Below are 19799 nucleotides of genomic sequence, written 5' to 3'. Positions count from 1 at the left end.
AGGGTATTGGGTATAGTTCCTTGTGCTATACAATAAGACATTTTTGTTTATATATTTTATATACAGTAGTTTATATCTGCTAATCCTAAACTCCTAATTTATACCTCTTCCACCCCTTTCCCCTTGGGTAACCACAAATTTGTTTTCTATGTCTCTGAATGTTTCTAATTTCTGTCCCTCTGCTTATTGATATTATTTACATTTCTCAAGCTTTCTAACTTTGAGGGGCTTCCATTAACTTGTGCCTACTGTGCAACTTCTCAAGACTAATCTGAAGGTACTTGAAAACAGCTGCATCTTTTAGATGCAGCCATGGTAAGACATTTCCTCTGGGCTATTGGAAGGGTATTTTTGATAGATCCCAAATGGATTACATTTATCGCTTTTGGTGCCATAGCTGCTTGCTGTTTGTGCTCTGCCAAAACTTCCTGTATCTAGTCTTGCACAAAATTCTTCCAAATACATTGACATGTGACATGTCCACTTTGTCCTCCAATGTAATGATTTTAATAATTTGTTTCAATAATGCTTCTCTGTGAGTTAAACTCTATGGAGAATAACTCAACTTTGTTGCACATAAATCTAACTAAAAATAATCCTTGTAGTTTGGTGACTTGCTCAATTATCTGAAAATGTTTTTATTAGTTTCTTACCAACACACACTGTTTTTCATATATTAAACTGAAAGATCACCATTTGATTGCTGTTGTAAAACCATTTGATTGTTGCTGATAATGACTCAAAGACCTAGGTAATACTGAAATTCACTCTCACATGCTAGCATTTGCAAGATTTTGGCTTTTATTTAATGTCAGGTTAAATAACATGCAATCAAAATATAATAAATATCATACTATATACATCCATCCAGTTCAATATCAAAGAAAATTAACAGATTACCAGACTTCATAACTTTGATGTTAATTATTAAAACTGAACTCTGAACTCACAATTTCCCTCAGTTATTCATTATGTCTATTACCTTTCTAAAAAAACTTCTTGAAACTTTCTTTCCAAATTTTGAATACATGTATTTAATTTGAAAGAAGAATACATCCTTTCATTTGCCTTTGAACTACTACCTCCAGGGTTGCAAGTGGATATTTTCTGAGAGTTGGTATGTAATTTTTCATGATTTTATGATCTTACATCAAATCTCTGGTTAGTCTTGTTTTTGTGAGCCAGCACACTGTTTCATTAAAAGCCATTCTACTGTTTTGATTAATGTTTGGAGATTGTCCTCAATTTTTTCTGAATTTCTTCTCCCTAGACTCTTTAGCTCTCCTTACCTCTCTGTTGGCACCATGTGAATGAAATGGAATCACAACCAGAGGAACTTCCTGAACACTTCTTTTATATTATTGTCACATGCCAATAAATGTTAATGGACACTTCAGAATTAGACAGATAGATAGATAATAAATAGAAGCATCTTCTAGGAACTTTTCTGGGGGGCAAGGAAGAAAAGCTTACTCAAACTAGCAAGGGCAAAAAGGTTAAATTTGTCAGAAGGAAGCAGAGGTATTGTGTGGAACCCAAAGGCAGAAAGTACAGTCATGCCTACAATGGACTGGAACCACCAAAAAAACCACAGGGACAGAGGTTCCAGGGTACTCAGCTTGGTGTTTTCCCTGCATAAAATAGCCACATATCTGGGCTCTATGTCACTTCCACGCTGCACTCTTTCCATTGCAGATTGCTAAGAGAACATGATTGGCCCAAATCAGAGAAAATCTTTATCCCTAGGTCACACAGTGGTGGCCAAGTGGCTTTACTAAAGATGTTAACTGACATTGAGGCTCAGCTCCTCTCAGAACATGCTCAGGACACATGTATGTCAAAATTTCTTTTAATCTGTTTACTTTGAATATCTTTCAGATAAAGTATACTTGTACTCCGATGACTACATTCCCAGGTATGTAGAAAATGAGTCAGAGATTATGATTGCCAAGTAATAAGGAAAACATTAATGTTCTATTGCTTATAGATTTGGCTCAAGAATGTTTCACTTGGGTTAAAATACAATTAAAAGTGAATTTTAATTACTTTTACTTCCATCTGAAGATGAGTAGTTATAACATTATTATCTGCCCTCGTTACTCATTCTGAGTCAATGAGAGAGCTGTATAAGGAATAAAATGAGATTCCAAATTATTATCTACAGAATCCTCACCAATTTTAGGAAGAGATACCCTAGATTATGATTCAATTCAGACTGTAAGAATGTGGTCTAATTATATATAGAATTGTGTGCCTCTTAAGAATTTCAGAGTGGAAAGAAATCGGACAATAACATAAATTTAAGATATGTATGCATCGAGACAGACAAGGATGCTTTGTGCTATGCTGTTTTTAAAGGTGTTGGCAATTGATAGGGAAATGCGACAAATAACTCTAAAGTGGTATACAGTTATAGATATACTTTATTCTCTTATACATATTAGGCAAGCTGCAAATAAATTTGTATAATGTGATACTTTTTAAAATGAAAGTTTATGGTACAAATCATAGTAAAGAAGCTTCATTTTCTTGGATAGTATATTCTGACCCAAATGTGTCATTGGTTTAGAAATTTCTCTTTTAGGATCAAAAGAAAAATCTAAATATAGAGAATTTCCTAGGGGACCCTTCAAGACCTTTTCAAAATGGTAGTCAGAAAGGCTGAAAATGTCTTTCAAAAACACAGAGCTTTCTCGCTGGACAGGATAAGACTGTAAGCTTTTTATCATCCCTTTAACAAAAGTCTTCTCCATGTGGCAATATCTCTGGAAGATTCAGGATCTGGGCTGCAGGCAGACCCACACAAATAAGAACATCTCTATTTTTATGACTATTTTTAACATGGGATGTTATTGTGAGATAATTTTTAAGTCATAGGTCATATCAAGAGCAATTTGCTGATTTGATTATAATAAAAATATAACAAAAAGAATCTTAATAACTATATAGAATTTAGTTTGATGATTGTTTGGATGCTTGTCACTTGAAAGACAGTTAAGATGCAATGTGATAGAAAATCTTGTGGGATGGTCATTCTGTCAAAGACGGGGTTGGTGGTTTTGGGGTTAGGAGGAGAAGAATTAGAAAAGAAAATTGGTAAAATACTCATCTCAAAGCAAGCCAGCTCTTAGCTATGGGGAAAATTCAGAAAAGAGGCTGGTTCTTTCATAACATTCAGTCATTCAATAAATATTCATTTAACAAATAAGCATTTGTTAGACAATAGAGTTATAAGATGAAAAGATACAGATCCTTCCCTCAAGAATTTAATAATCTATTATCTATTATAATAAATCTCCATTTAGGCATAATTTGAATATACAATGCAGATTGTATCTATAAAAAGTGGTTGGCATATTAATTCACAAGTTTGTGAATGTACTACACAGCTTATCTATTTCTCTGATTATGTAGTTTGGGAGCCAAAACCTTATAGGAGAGCATGGAGGCTTCAGGAAGAAAGAAACAAATGAACTGTCCCTAGCCATTAAGATATAAACATTAAAACAGCAATTGTAAACAAGGGCTGTCTTTCTTAGGTGGGGTAGAATTATGGATGCTTCTTTGGTTCTTAGATGGTTTGAGGCCAGATAGGAGGGAGGCAAGCTTCCATCACACTGGGTTACCTGCTGCACAGTCTCCCCGCCCCTACTCAACGCTGGTTTAGGTGGGAAGCTGTGCTGGAAGGGAAATAAATTTCCTTCTCTCATCTTCTTGCTTCCACAGATTTCTGCCTTTCCTGCTTTTAGTAAGTCAGTAACATGATCACTTTAAGGACAGCATAGCTTCTATGTCTAATAGAGAGTTAAATATACACTTCCTGGTATTTACCCCTGCGTCACTTCATTCTTTCCTTTAAATGTAATTCTACACAAGTCTTGTCTTTTGATCTGTGTTAAGAGGATAAGGCAGTGAGAATATCATGGGCTTGAGATCCAGACACTTCTGGATTTTATTCAAACTCTTGCAATTATTAAGTTTGTAACCTTTGGAAAGTGAACATCCCTGAAGTTGAATTTTGTCATCTGAAAAATATGGATTATAATACTGTACCTACAGAGGGAGTTGATTTAAAAAGCTGGCTGCTTTATTACATAAAAATTATAGTCTAAGAAAATTCCCACTCATTTGAATGATATTCATCCCCAAAGTTAGGAAAGCAGTTCTGATAATTTAGGAAAGCAGTTCAGATTTATCTTAAGCTTCTTTTAGCTCCTCAGTTTTCAGAGTCTCTCTCAGGAACTTAGGACAAATTCCCAGCAGCTTTTGCGTGGTCTTCTCCTGGGTGGCACTGGAAGGTGCTTTTATCACAAACATCTCGAGATGATTTCTTGGACTTCTAAAGCTCAGCAGGCTGGGGGAGACCCTTCACTCCCCTCCTCTTTGCTAAATGTGCTAACTTGGTACCCTGGAAAAGACTTTTATTCTCAATTGTCCCTTTCACCTGTTCTTCAGGTTGAGTGTTCTGATGACAATAGAACTCCTGAGGAGCCTCCCCTGGCGTCTCAGACTTCCAAGTAGACAGGCAGATGAAGCCCTCAGTGGGGCCACTGCCTCACTTGAACCAAAGTATCTCCACATTTTCCAGCCTTCTGTTTGTTTTAATGTACAAGTTACCACAATCCAAGCTCCAACTCTGTATGAATGTAGAAATCTAGTCCCCTTCCTAAGTATTTTTGGCAATTCCCCCAAATGTACTTATAGATTCCAAAAATCCTAGTCTTTATTGACCTTTCCCTCCCCTACCTGCCAGCTCTGTGTCACTGCTCTAAGATTCTTTCCCCATCTTTTTAGAATTCTTCATGCTGGCAAATCTTTCCGGTTTCTGTCTCCTTTCCCCTAAACTTTGAAAAAAAAAAAAATTTTTTTTTTTTTTTTTTTTTGGCTGTGCCCATAGCACATGGTTGTTCCCAGTCCAGGCAGAGAAACCAAGCCACAGCAGTGACAATGCCAAATCCTTAATCACCAGGCCATGAGGGAATTCCCAAGACTCTTCTTTTTAAATGCTCCAAAGCACTGCCAATATAAGCTCCTGTGTTTAATTGACTTTACAAAAAAGTGGACATTATTAGAAGGGCATTTGAACACTAATCAAGAGAATCATAATTTAATATTAGACACCATTGTTAGATACCAGTGATAGAGTCCGTTAACATTTCCCCTTAGGAAACACTACTGGTTCTTAGGTTAACCCTAAGCATACTAAACCTAGCCACACAAAAATTGCTGGGGTTTACACTTCTTTCCTGGACCAAGGGTCTATATATCTATCACTTTGTACTTCTCCAGGCTCTGGAACACCCTCTTTTGGTTTTCCTCCTCAATTACCAGCAGCTCCTTCTTGCTTGTTCCTGAATGATAAGACAATAGAGTGTCCAGGGCTCATCTAGTGAACCCCTTCTCTAATTGTTCTTTAACATTTTTTTAAAAGTATAATTGATTTGCAATATTGTACCAATTTATGCTGTGGTACCAATTTTTGTGCCAATATATCTCCTTTTTCTCATATTATCTTCCCCCATGTTCTATCCCAGGAGATTGGATATAGTTCTCTGTGCTATACAATAGGACTATATTGCTTACCCATTCTAAATGTAGTATTTTGCATCTACCAACCCCAAACTCCCAGTCCATCCCACTCCCTCCCCCCTCCCCCTCAGCAACCACAAGTCTGTTCTCATTCCATTAGTAATTTCATCCTCTCTCATAGCTTTAAATAACATTTATACACTGATGAAGCCTAAGTATACCTATTCAAAGAAATGTCTATTAAGCAAATCAAGTTAACACTAAAACCAACTTCTGATAGATCCCTGTGCTTACTCTTTCCTCAATCTTTCTACCTCCTTAAAGTAGTTTTATAGAATGTCTTTTGTTTTTATTTGGATATTAGAACCCTACATTTATGTCACAGGATTTGAGAGCTGAAAAAAAAATGGGGATTAAATATAATTTAATATCCTTAATTTATAAGTTAAGGAAATCAAAACTCAGAGAATTTATGTCCAAAATCACCTAGGCAGAAGTAATGATTTTTTAAAAATTGAATTATTTAATCTACTTAGATAATAAAGCATTTGAGGAATTTTCTTTAAAGGACTTCATAATAAAATATAAATAAAAACTTTTTTAAAAAGACTAGAGAAATATATGTGAAAATAGAAAATTGGGACCCAGGAAAAGATGCAATTAATATTATTTTAAATTTTAGAGTGTCAGTAAATGTGTTAATTGGTTAGAGGGTCATTTTAGACATGTTGAAGACAGTGGAGAATCTGATCTGGCCTGAAACTTCGAGGTGCACTGGCCTCTAGGCTTATTTATTCATTTATTTTTAATAGTAATCAGTCTTCAACATAAAACACTGCCAAACATTTGTGCTTGAAGTTTATTAAATATTTGCAATAGGCTGGTGTTATTTGGTATTAGCCAAGTAAAAATAATACTTTCTAATTTGTTGGTTAGGCAACTGCTTCTTTATAATAGTTTATTTGAGACGATTAATCATTTGAGACCTGCCTGTAGACACAGGGCACTGCATTATAAATCACATCTTATTTTCATTCATAGGGAATGAAATGATGTTCATTTTTTGTACATGATTTATCATTTGCAGGTTGTATCTCTATCTATGTGGGCTAGGAAAATGGATGGATTTTCTTATTAAAAATTCTTCACCTTTTTCTATTCTATTCTCTGCAGAGCCAGGGAAAATCCATGAGCAGGGACTACTCTGCATCCCAACATTAAGTTGTAGTGAATTACCAAGGGAAAGAAAAGTTACAGGTTAATTTCTTTGCTATCAGATAAGCAGCTGGACTTTTCAAATCATTTCATACAAGTATCATTTGATTTTTTTTTTTTTTTTTTTTTTTTTTTTTTTAGGACACCTGCTTAGTACTCACATATACTGTGCCTTCTTTCAGTAGCATGGGGGTAATATAGGTGTTATGCCTTGAGATACACGTTCTTTTTCCTTTTGGTATACTTCCTCTCAGCTCTAGACGATGTGTAATCTCAAAGTTAAAGCAGTTGCTGCTGTTATACGAAATGCCATCCTCACTGCCTGAAACATTCTTCTGTTCCCAGCCTGCTATTGTGGAAGCTGGTCACCAGGGGCATTGTCACTGTCTGATAACAATACAGATCTGTCTACTGTAATCCTAATAGGATTATTCAGATGAGGCTTTAAGGAAATTTAAACAAACATCAAGAACAAATAGTATTCAGAGCTTTAGGATCAGATTTGCATTACAATCTTAGTACTGCCAATTACTGTCTCTCTGTTTTGGCAGTTTACCTCTACAGATTGTAAATTCCTTATGTACACAATTGGGATTTAAAAAAAAAAAAAAAGCCTCTCATAGGGTTGTCCTGAGGGTTGAACGAACACTAGCATAAAGAAAAGCTTTTACAATTGGTATTCATGTTGATAGTACACAGAAGGTTAGGGAAAATATGTTAATCATTGTGAATATCAGACTTCTCATCTGTAAAATGGGAACTAATATTTATGAGAATTTCCCTGGGTTTTTGATTAATATATGTAAAACAGCATGGTGTTTGGATATAACAGGTGATCAATCATTTTATCACATCTGTCAAGCTGAGTCTATTTCTCTGGTCTCATTTTTTAATCATCATTGTCAGTTAATATTAGTAAACAGGGTGTTAGGGATCTGTTCGGAGTGATACTCATGGCAAGCAAACAGAAGCACAAATGTACAGTTTAGAGCACAGATAATCTACCTTCTAATTCCAGCTCTGTCAGCTACTGGTCTTGTGACTTTCAGCAAATTATATAACTAATCTGTGCCTCAAGATCCTTATCCATTAAGTGGAAATATGCTATAGTTCCTATCTGGTCAGATTGTTGTGAGAATTAAATGAATGAATATATGTGTATATATATGTATATACATATTTATATGTATATATATATATATAATGCACTTCAAATAGAATCTGACAAACACTGTAAGTGCTAAACAAGTATTTGCTATTATTGTTTCCTGAAAGAAGGCCCAAAACATAACTTCTCAAATTCATACATACACTTGCACTCACTTGCATATCTGCCTTGGGTAGTCGAGGCTGAACAAGAACATGCAATAGTTTACCCAATATTAATTTAGCTGAAGAATTAGTTATGAATTATGTGTAAAGTACATTCTAATAAGGCAAATTGTTTGTCCTTATTATAGGGAAGATGAGTATGATTTTGAAGACACACCAATTTATGGTAACTTAGGTAACGTGATCTCAGGTAAGTTTTATTTTTTCCAGAAACTAAGTTTATCTATAAATCAATTACCTCCACTTAATTCCACAAAGAATTGGAGGTAGCTTATTTTTTTGTCACAATCACATGTTTAGGTATTCCAATGATAATCATAAATACAAGTATATTTAGCATATCATTTAGTATATATTTCCAAAGTTGCATATTGTAAATCTCATTGCAACATTCAGTGTAAATTAACATCCTGTTTTTCTATATCCTCTTCATTTCATCTAGCAGTAATGAGAATACCGGAAGTATCTATTACCATGAATTTTGACACACACAGAATTCTATGAAATAAAGCTATTTCTAGAACAGAAAATGGCCCAGGGAAACAGTCCTTTATCCTCTCTATGCAAAAGCAAGTCTATAATGAATAATCTGGAACAAAAAACATAGTCTCTAGTTTCCTTTGTTTTAACTAGTTCTTTTAAGGTAGAGAACCTAAGGTTACATAGATGACAAGCAGGGAAAGAGAAACACCAAACCATCAATGAGTGGTTCATACATTTTTTTGTTCTTTTGTAACAAGTAGTCTTCAGTTCCCAGCATCCCTTATTACTTGAAATATCCCAACCACCCAAAAAACAAAATGCTTCTAAATGCTTCAAAACGAAGAGCTATGATCTGATCCCAGCACTCTGTGAGAGAAGCTGTGAAGGCAGCTCTAGTATTTAACCCCATCCTTGCCCTTCAGGATCTTCACCTAACTCATCATGGGAGGCTTTGGGCTCAACTCCTGTTGATCTCTGAGTTGCAGACACAGACATAGCCAGTAAGGGACTAAATTTATCTGAATCTCTATATATCTAAACAGTATGGAATTTGTATGAGAATTTTTTAAATTTTTTTAATTTTTGTCTCCCCCCATTGTAAAGTGTTCTCTAAGCTCTGTATACTGAAGAATTAGAAACCATTTTTTGGGAATAGACTATTAAAAATAATTTGCCCTCCTGTTTCCCCTTGCAGAATTGTTGTACCACCTATGATATTTGAAGACCTCATTTCTTATGTATTCTGGTGGCTCAAAGCCCACGACATCTTTAATCACTCTGTCTAATGAACACAGGTGTCACTCCTACGGGTTATGTTTTAGTAGTTGCACGACAGGGCTCAGGAACCTGCTATTTAATAAACCTCCCAAGTGACTCTTATGCATGTTTTCCATGGTCTATGCTTTGAAGAACACTGTTCTATGGACCATTTCTCTGCATTGCTTTTCCGAGGAGACTGAATTGACTATGAAGTACCTTGTATTATAGTAAATATATCTTTTCTTCTATGAGGTCAAATTGGTACAATCCACATTTCTGCCAGGTTACTCACCATCCTACAAGTCACTAACTCTCCTTCCTCTCCCTTTTGAATGGGAGTATCTGGGGGAATAAAGGTATGGATGATCCAGTAAACATCCCCACAGGATGAAATGAGTGCATGTCTGCTGGCTGGTGGGCAGGGCACAAAAACTCCAAGTACCTAGGACCAGCATTATACACCCCAGACGCTCAAAACAGCCTGGCTGAACTGTCCTGTCACTGATTTATGGGACAACAAACATAATTAAATCCTCTTTTACAAAAATAGGATGTAGGATTTTAAATGCCTCTAAATAAATCTTATTAGAAAAATTACCAAATCATAATCATCAACATATGTGCTCTGTACTTTATGCCACCTGCACCATTTTTAGTCATGCTTATGTAGAAAAGAACACAAGTGACCCTGTAACTTGTGGGATCTCTATAATGTTGAAATGGCAGTTTAAATTGAAACTGTCATGTCCTGCAATGGTATGAAAAAATTAATGTGATCTAGTCCTTATCCCAAGTGACTGTCTTTTGTCTAATTTTTAATGTTGTGGGCAGCAAACTCTCCACAGTCTGATCTTCAGACAACGGTTTGTGCCTCCTGACTTCTTTGCATCGCCACAAAAAAAAAAACTAGTCAAACAATCCCCAAGGGTTTCACATTGATAGCTAAATGTTGTTTGGGTCATGTATTTTTATTTGTGCCAGCATTTTTTATTTTTCCCTTGCAAATCTCTATCTTTTCAACTCCCAAGAACCAGTGGATGAGAACTGCTATGAACAAATGAAAGCTCGACCAGAGAGATCTGTAAACGAACCGAAAGAAGACACCCCACCTGCACAGGTAAGGTTTTTTTTGTTTTGTTTTGAGGGTTTTTTGTTTGTTTTTCTGTTTCAACGGTCAAGTTCAGCCTAGGCCACAGCAAAGCTGTATGTTTTAAGAGCATAAAAGCAGCACATTCTGATAAACATCGGAAGCAGCCTGTTAGAAATTTTGCATTCAGAATTGGTGTCAAATTCTAGAGCTTGAGCTCTAAAGAAAAACTCAAAGACAAACAATGTGCAGAGCCACATTCAAAGGGTCAAAATTGTGTACACTTACAAAGATGATAGATTTCAAGATTTCTCTCCCTAAATAATTAAGTTTTTCCTTTCAGAGTGAAAAAATTACATGTATCACAGAAATAAACATAAAATTGACACATGTAAAGTGTTCAGAAGACCTAGAGGTCAGGAATTTATGGTGGATGGGGAGAGAGAGAGATCTTTAGTGAAAAGATTAATTAACTAGCTGTAAAAGACCATGCCTCTGTTTTACAAGGAAAATGAGTATAAATTTAATACAAATCTTATGGCTATGGTCTTATGGCAAGAGATTTTTGTACACAGCTTGTGTGAGAATAGACAAGACTATTGCCTAACCAGAAACAGAAAAACCCAAGAAGAAACAAGTAGTTTATACTTCTGCCACAATCAGTTCAACCTCCCCAGATGTAGCACTGCTGTTCACAGTTCTTAGCCTACATATGGCTGAAGTATTATGAATTTTAGTTGAAATCGTTCTTCCCTCTCCTCCCCAATCTTGTCCCTTTTATTATGTGCCCTCTTGTATTTCCTAGAAATAGTCACAGGGCCAGCATTTCCTATGCAGTTGTTATGTGTTGGACTTGTATTATGTGCTTTCTAAGCATTACCTTCTTAGATTCCTATGAGAGAAATAGCATGATTAATTCCTATTTGACAGGTGTTTGCAAAAGATGAAAAACTTACCCTAGAGACTCAGAAATTAAGTGGGGAAACAAAATCCAAACTTAGTCTTGCTTAATAGAAAACATTCTCATCCTGAATATCGATCACAGCTTGGTAACTTCTCATTAAGATAGACTTTTTCTCTTTCTTTATGTGAATCCCCTTAAAAAACTAGAATTCTTTCAATTTTTACTAAGAAGCCAAAGATATGGTAAGGTTTAAGCAAAATGTTAAGTTGCCCTATTATGGGCAAATCTGTCATGTGATGTTCAATTAATTGTAAATGTATTTCTTAGATAAAAGATAGGAAAAACTGCATGTTATAATATGATCTGCAAAATTCGTGATAATAAAAACAAAACCTCTCAGAAAAGGTTAAAATATAACCACACCACCTAAAATGCAGAGATTGACAGCACCTTATTTGTAAAAGAACTGAGAATTCTGAATAGAAGTTCCTGTTTAATACATATGAATAGGCCAGCTTTATTTGTGCTGCATCTGGTTTTTACTCAAACAGAAATTGTGCAAAGCCTTAAAATTTCTTTAAAAAGTCTGCTATTTTATAAATTAAATATTTAAAGACCCTTCTAAGGAGATTGGTCTTTATTCTGTTACACGCTTCTCACAAATTTAATTTCACAAATTAGAAGTAATCTCTTTTTATTTCCTCAATTCCATTTTATTAGAATGATCATTATCATCAAAAATACTACCCAGTTTGCTACTATGATACTTAGTTACTTCGGTCAATTACCAAAGCATAAAGTATCCACAATACGATGCAATAAAGCTTGATGAATACGTGTTTTTTGGAGAAAGAAATAAGCTCCCTGCCCTTTGAAAATAATGCCTACAGTTGAGAAGTTGTAATTTCAGTATCTGAGTCTGCTATTAACTAGGAAGTGTTGATCAGGAAACCTAAGATTGAGTTCGCAAGAGTTCACATAGCCTAAAAAATTTGAGGGACACAATGTGAACTTGCTTCTCTTCTCTTATCCTCAGGTCAAAACTTCTTACCTACCCCTCCTTTCCCTCCTATATCAAAAGCATCCTCTCTCCATTCCAAAGCCAATATTCGTGCTCTTAACTAATTATCCTATTTTTTTAAATAATTGAAAATACAAGATATTGAATCTCCATTTTCTCATTACATGAATTACTATTTACCTACCAATATGCACAAATCTCCCCAATATTGAAAAACAAGAACCTTACTTCAGTCTGTTTTTCTAATTCCTAAACTTGTTTTTACTTTCCCCCAGTTTTCATTTTTTTAATCCCTGTTTATATATTTTCCACCTATCTACTCAACAGAAACAACACTCTGAAGTCACAAATGACTATGACATGTACGATTTGTGGTTCTTTCTCTGGACTCATACTTTGAACTCAGCAGCACTTGAGAAAGTTGGCAAGACATACGCTATTTGGAATACTTTCAGTGATAAATGCCAAAACCAGTTCAGCCCTCTTTAGCATAAAAAGAAAATCACTGGCTCATAGAAATAGGAGATGTAAGGATTTTTTTTTTTTTTTTTTTTTTTTTTTTAAGGACCACAGTCGCAGCATATGGAAGTTCTGTATTGCTAGGGGTCAAATCTGAGCTTCAGCTGCCAGCATACACCACAGACACAGCAACATGGGATCCAAGCTGCATCTGCAACCTACACCACAGCTCATGGCAACGCCAAAAGGCTGAGCCATAGGGCAAAGCCAAGGATTGAACCTCATCCTCATGGATACTAGTGGGATTCATTTCCTCTGTGCCACAATGGGAACTCCCGATATTTTGTTTTTGAAATTACTGAATATGAGGCTCTCTCCATTTCTCCTCCCTGCTTCTCTCTGTTGCTGACTTCATTCTGTTCTATTAGCAACAGACTCTTCCATTTAGGTTGGGAAAGCCACTGGCAGATTCAGATTTTCTTCCTCCTAACTCTAGAAAAAGACATATTTTCTGTTTCTGCATCTGTACCTCAATCCCAAAGATGCCATTTAATTGGTTCTGCTGAAGACACATGCCCACTTTGGGGCCAACTTCTGTTGGCAGGGGTAGTGAAATTTATTCTAAACTGGGTTGCATGCTTAGTCCTGTACTAGGCTTGGAGAACAGCATTGTAACTGACCACCTCCCCAGGACCAGATAGAGGAGAGAAATTTCCTAAAGGAAAATGGAGAATTTATCGAAGGAAAAGAATAGAACAAAGTGCTGCACAATTGAAAAAGATATCCACCCCTTAGTATTACTGAGTGCCCTCTGTTTTGTTTGTTTGTTTTCTTTTAAACTTCATTGGCATCTTCTCTATCTATCTAGGCAAAGGCAAAAACAGATAAATGCACAAGATGTGTTCAGGAAGCAATAAAAGGTCCAGTTTTCTTGAAATACAGAGGTTATATAGGGGAGTAGTAGAAAATCAAAGTGGAAGGGGTGAAGCATAAGCATGGAAAACCTCAAATGTCAGGCTACGATATTCAGATTTTAGTCTATACACTAAAATTTTTGAGACAAGATGGTAAAATATGAAATTTAGGAAAAGAGTTTGAAGATAGTATGTGGCTAATTGGCAGAGGGTAGAGACTAGAGCAAGGATACCAGTTAGCTTATGTACAGTTTTTCAGAAATGATTATTTCAGGAATAAAAAGTCAAAGTTACCAGAGAGCTTGTAAATAGGGCCATCCCTCTGCCTGGCAGAGAACATAAGACAATTTACGTTTTAGCAAGGAAGTGACTGCCAACAGGGAGAAGCTTATCCATGCATTAGGGGTTTTGTTAATCCAAATGTTGCTTCCTTACCCTAAACCCCAAAATTGATATACCTTTGGCTTCCTCTGAAAGGGAAATCTTAATAGAGAAATTATTTGTTTATTCAGTGGCTGTCCTAAAGTTTTAGCCTATAACTTCTGATAAGTATAATGCCACCTTACTTCTGGACCTTGAAAAACCAGATTTGAACTGAGTGATTATATTTAAACACTGATTTCTTTCACTAAACACATACCACAGTGCTACATGATGAGGGGTTGAATTTGTGGACGTAGAACAGTGGATATGGGGTGGTGACTGTAAGATTACATGTGAATTTTTACCTGCTCAGAGGATTGGCATCCCTAACTCCAACATTGTTCAAGGGTCAATGGTATATTATCTCTACTTGCTAATAACAATGTAAGATAGGTATTCAAATTTTATAAGCAAGAGGCTCAAATTATTTTTGAAACTGCTCTAAGTCCCATGACTAGTATGTTACAGAGCTGAAATTCAATCTTAGACTCTCCAACACCAAATTCAAGGTTGTGCCTTCAAGGTTGCGCCTTTCCCCAAGTTTCTCTAGTCTCCTGCCCTTCTTATTCTAGTATTGACCCAGCTCTAGGCCAGAGAGGGCCACTGGGCCCTCCTGGATGCCAATGATGAGCTCAAAGGGAATCTGAGGACAGGCAGGCAAGAAGGAAACCATAGGGGGAAATGGGAATGTATTTCTTGCCAAATGCCAATCATATAAATGGACACTATTAAACTGTTACTTCCGAGTCTCAAAAATGTAGAAAAATTGGGGACTTTTGTGGGAACCACCAAATGACCAATTATTAATAAAGCAGATTTTTGGTGAGTTAAATTCCTTCCTATCATGCTTATTTCCGGTTTAACAAATCAGAGTATCATTCCTTGTCAGCACTCCCTGAGGTGAAGGCAGGCGAGAGGCAGGTAAGAATCTGTCTAAAAGCTTCATGTATATTAAAAGAATGAAAAAAACTATACACATGAAAAGTTGATTTAAGCTTTTTTTCCCCACTCCAAGGTCTTGAGTTGACTATTGTTTTTCATTATCATCCTAATTGACAACTTTGGCAAATAAGGTAGCTAAAGCCAGAGAACAGACCGTGTGTTTTTTTGCAGGCGTTAGACATTCCTAGAGGACATCAAAATGAAAGAATGGCCAACAGTGAAAAATTAATGTGCTTTTCTTTTCAGGAAACTGAAGAAAAGTTGTGCTATGCCTCACTAGATCGCAGCTCTGAGGGGAAGCGCAAAAAGCCCAAGAAGCAGAAATCTTATTTGTCAGACAGGAATGAAGATGGGCAGGCACCCAGCCTTTCTAAGACCACTTTGGTGGATGGTTTCTCACTAGAAAGCCAAACAATAGAGGAAAACATTCATGATGACCCCATCAGGCTGTTTGGATTGATCCGTGCACAGAAAAAAAATGTAAACTAGCTGGACTGTGATCTAGCTCAATGATCCAGTTCTTACTGGACATGGTTGCTAAACAAAACAAGATCCCCATATGACAGCATGATTTGTCAGGGCGATGATCTGATTGTCTGTTGGTGGGATGGTGGCTTGCCTCTTACCCAGAGCGTACGTTCACACATAGAAAATGTTGTACCATACAAATTAGTTATTTAAATTAGATATTTGAATTCACTTTAAAAATACTTATGGAGGAAAATGTAAATGAAATCAAATTTGCAAATCGATCCTGATAACAAAGTCATTTCAAAACAATTCTTAATACTCAATGAAATCAACCCCCAAAAATGTTTTAAGCATAAATACGTTTTGGATTGTGTTGGAAGAAAAATAAAAGTCTTTTTTTTAAACAGTTCTTTTTCACCAATGTGAAAAACATAATTGAAAGAAATTTCTGATTGAAATTTAAAACATTAAAACATTCCTAAGAGAAGAGGGATAATCTTCTTCTGAAGAAAATAGTTATCCCAGATGGAAATATCTTTATTAGTTTTAAAGCTATTATAAAATTCATGCATGTGCCTTGTAACGAGTATCAAAAAGCATTTAGATATTCCACTAGCCAGAGATAATTACTGTGATCAACTCTCTATAATCCTTCTAAATATTTTTCTGAGCATGACCATATATATGTTCATTACTTGTTTTTTTTAAACAAAAAGGGGAATGTTAATTTTATACATATTATTTAAAATTTTTAACTCAATATATTGTGGACATTTCCATTATTATTTTTAACTATAAATACAGTTATAATTTTAGTGCCTGCCTAGCAGTTGAAGTACATTTAGCTCATTTCCAATCTATTTTTTTGCCTTTACAAATAACATTTGTAATGCAACTGCATTTCTGCACATATTTGAGTATTGTCTGACTTCTGAGGCTAATAAAATCTAGGAGAAGAATCATTGCTTTAAAAGCTGTACATAGCATGAGTCTTTATAGAGTATATTTCTGAAAAGTGGAACGTTTGGTCAAAAATGTGTGTTCTGCGTAAATTCTGATAAGTGCGCTTAAATTGCTCTCCAAAAAAATATTTTAAAAAGCTATCTCCATTTGGAGTAGGAATTTAATTGGGTCTCAAATCATCACTGGCTAAGAAAATTATACATGACAGCTATCAGTGCTCTCTGACTGGAGCTTAGTAGATTTTAGTCTGTCTTCAGTTGTTTGTGGAGCTGCTGCAGCAGTTTAGGTGCTAAATTATACAATGAAGAGGAAAGAGAGACTCTGCACCCACTGAACTACAGTCCAGGAGAAAAGGCAAGTATCAGGCTAACAAAGAAAAGTGTAGAAATGTGATTAAGAAAACAGAAGAATGGGAGATACTACTGGAGAGAGGGCATCTCTGAAGAGGGAATTTTCATTCTGAGAAGTGAACAGTGAGAAGGAGCCACCCGCATAAAAAGAGGAAGGAAGAGCACCTTTTGTAGAATTCTATCATTATTCAGAAGTGTCTACTTCAGTCAATAATTAATTTCCATGATGAGTCTGTAGAAAATCAAATGCTAATAACAAAGAAAAATAATTTAATTTGTCCACAATGCCATAGGAAATGCAAAAAAAATTAACATGTAAGGGAAGAAGAAAAAAAAAAAATCAGGTTACTTATTTCACAGAAGAACCAAGAAAAACCCACAATAAATAAATGATTAATAGTTACATGTTGACTTTAAGTTTTTGCTTAATTTAAAATAAAATCTTTGCTATCATATGTGTTACGTTGTTACATTTCTATATATACCACGGCTCAGTTAAAATTTGATTTGCATTTTTGGCAGTTATTTTTTCCTGTAACTTTTCCACATCATTCACTTACCTAGTACCTAGAGATGTTTGAATTTTTTCCCTCTGGTTTATATCATTTGAATTTCAAAATATTTCAAAGTTTTATGCACCAATTTATCTGATGCCCATTAGTCAGGAAGGTTTTTAGTTACAAATTTAAATTCTTTAATAGATATAAAGGCCCTTCAAGTTAGCGATTTCTTATTGAGTGAACTTTTTAAGTTTGTGTGATTTGAAATGTCCCTTTCATCTCAGTTGTTGAATTTATTGGCATGAAGTTGTTCAAAATACCCTCATATTCTTTGAATATCTGTAGAATGTGTAGTGATTTCACCTCTCTTTAATACTAATAATTTGCTTCTTTTTCCCCAATCTGTCTGGATAGAGATTTAACAACTTACTGATTTGCTGAAGAACTAATTATTGTTCACATAATTTTATTGTTTTGATATTTCTGTCCCATTTGCCCTCTGATCTATATTATATCCTTTATTTTGCCTACTTTGTATTTTGTTTGTTCTTTTTAAGCATTTTAAAGTGGAAGCTAAGGTCATTCATATGAAACTTTTCTTGTCTAAAATAGGCATTTAGTTTCATAAATTTCCCCTTTTAAAAATACTGTTTTGCTTTAGCTGCATAACACAGATATGTTTTGACCTGATGTTAGTTTGTTCATAGTGGACGGGAATATGTCCAAGTGACAAGGTAAGTCAAAATGTTTTTCGGGGAGTTCCCATCTTGGCACTGTGGTTAACGAATCTGACTAGGAACCATGAGGTTGCGGGTTTGATCCCTGGCCTTGCTCAGTGGCTTAAGGATCCGGCATTGCTGTGAGCTGTGGTGTAGGTTGCAGACCCTGCTCGGATCCCATGTTGCTGTGGCTCTGGCGTAGGCTGGCAGCTACAGCTCCGATTAGACCCCTGGCCTGGGAACTTCCGTATGCCATGGGAGCGGCCCAAGATATGGCAAAAAAAAAAAAATGTTTTTCTATCTCACCCAGAAGCAGAATTCCAAGCAACTTGTCTCATTTTAGTGAAATTTTACAATGTATTTTTAGTGGAATTTAGAGTAATCCTATGACCTAATCAGGACTCTTTGAAATGTTATTTAATAAGTTATGAAGTACTGATCATGCAGTTATTAAGCTAATATATATACTTCACCTGTGACAGGTCTCAGGGACTATGTACCAGGAGGAGCATCATCACAAATTTTCACATTTTAACTAAAAAAAAAAAAATGTACGGAGGGGAAGATAGAGAACATTTTTAACTAGAAAACAGATAAATTCCAAAGTCTTAAGATTTTTCACTGAAAATGTCTCAAGGTCCCAAAAAGTTCAACTCAAATCTCAGCAATAGGAGCAATAACTCCTTTTCCTTAAAGGACTTATTTGTGGCAGAGTAAAGACAGGATGATTAATAATGAAATATAATACTTAAATCTCTGAGCTTCTGCCTTCACTTGATAAAGAGGAGAGACAATTTTTATGAAGATACTAAAAACAGGAAACATTAAAGTTTAAATAAGAGAACAAAAGAATACAAATTTGACAGAGATGCACTAATAATGCTGCTTGCTGTTCCTTTAACCTTTTCTGAAGAAAGCTGTCTTACTCACTCCCAACTCCTACCACCCAAGAAGTCATGGCTGACTGGATCAGAAGTGGGTTTACCTGAGTCAGGGCAGTCAGTGCATCCTCTAAACCAATCTATAGTTTAGACAGTTATCAGTGGGGGCAGAGCCAAAAGGATACTATAAAACAGAACTGAGGTCTTGGGAAACAAGACATAAGTTGCAAGGCGGCAGAAATTAAGAGTGAACACAAAAATGTTGGTACTGAGTGAAGTTCAAAACTCTAACTGATCAAACTAATCAGATAATCATCATGACAATTATTATTTATTAAGAACTTACTAAGTGCAAGATACTGGGCTAAGTACTTATACGCATACCTAATTTAATCACATAAAACCCTAAAAGATGGGTGCTATTATAATCGTAATCTTACAGATGAGAACATAAATATTGATAAAGATTAACTTGCCTAACACTACACAAATAAATTACAGGTTCAGGATTTGAACAATCCATCTAAGTCCAGAGCGAGACCTGTAGAGAAGCCAATTCCTTCAATCAATCCCTGTTTTTAGATTGTCCTTACACCCTACCAATTTAATCATAGTAATCTCTATTTTAAAAAGGCTGGGTTTCTATTATTTAAAAGCAAAAGAAGCGAACTAAAACAAACTGAAAAAAGTATTTCTTAAAAAATGTTGAAAAATAATGAAATTTATAATAGCTTTCACATACTAAGAACTGCTCTACTTTAGGATGAATACAAATATAATTCCACTTAAATGACAGTCTGTGGCTTTCATTAACCACTAAGAACTCCATCAAAACATGTTCACATTA

At 35.4% G+C, this 19799-nt stretch overlaps 1 protein-coding gene across 1 annotated transcript in view; it reads left to right on the top strand.

Moving 5' to 3' along the window:
- The window catches only part of TRAT1 (T cell receptor associated transmembrane adaptor 1), a 36002-nt gene extending 18695 nt beyond the window's left edge, over nucleotides 1–17307 (top strand). Inside the window, exons 3-6 of the mRNA XM_003358820.5 lie at nucleotides 1879–1915; nucleotides 8205–8266; nucleotides 10347–10435; nucleotides 15315–17307. Of these exons, the coding sequence (XP_003358868.1) occupies nucleotides 1879–1915; nucleotides 8205–8266; nucleotides 10347–10435; nucleotides 15315–15557 (431 nt within the window). The 3' untranslated portion in view covers nucleotides 15558–17307. The remainder of the gene's footprint in view (nucleotides 1–1878; nucleotides 1916–8204; nucleotides 8267–10346; nucleotides 10436–15314) is intronic.
- Nucleotides 17308–19799: the final 2492 nt, after the last annotated feature.

The sequence above is a fragment of the Sus scrofa genome, chromosome 13 (genome assembly GCF_054392235.1).
Source record: "Sus scrofa isolate SSC_HxYL_T2T_F1_AM1 chromosome 13, Sscrofa_HxYL_maternal_Yorkshire_Landrace_v2.0, whole genome shotgun sequence".
Classification (NCBI taxonomy): Eukaryota; Metazoa; Chordata; class Mammalia; order Artiodactyla; family Suidae; genus Sus; species Sus scrofa.
The sequence above is the reverse complement of the archived record's forward strand: the minus strand, read 5'-3'. Positions and strand labels throughout refer to the sequence as shown.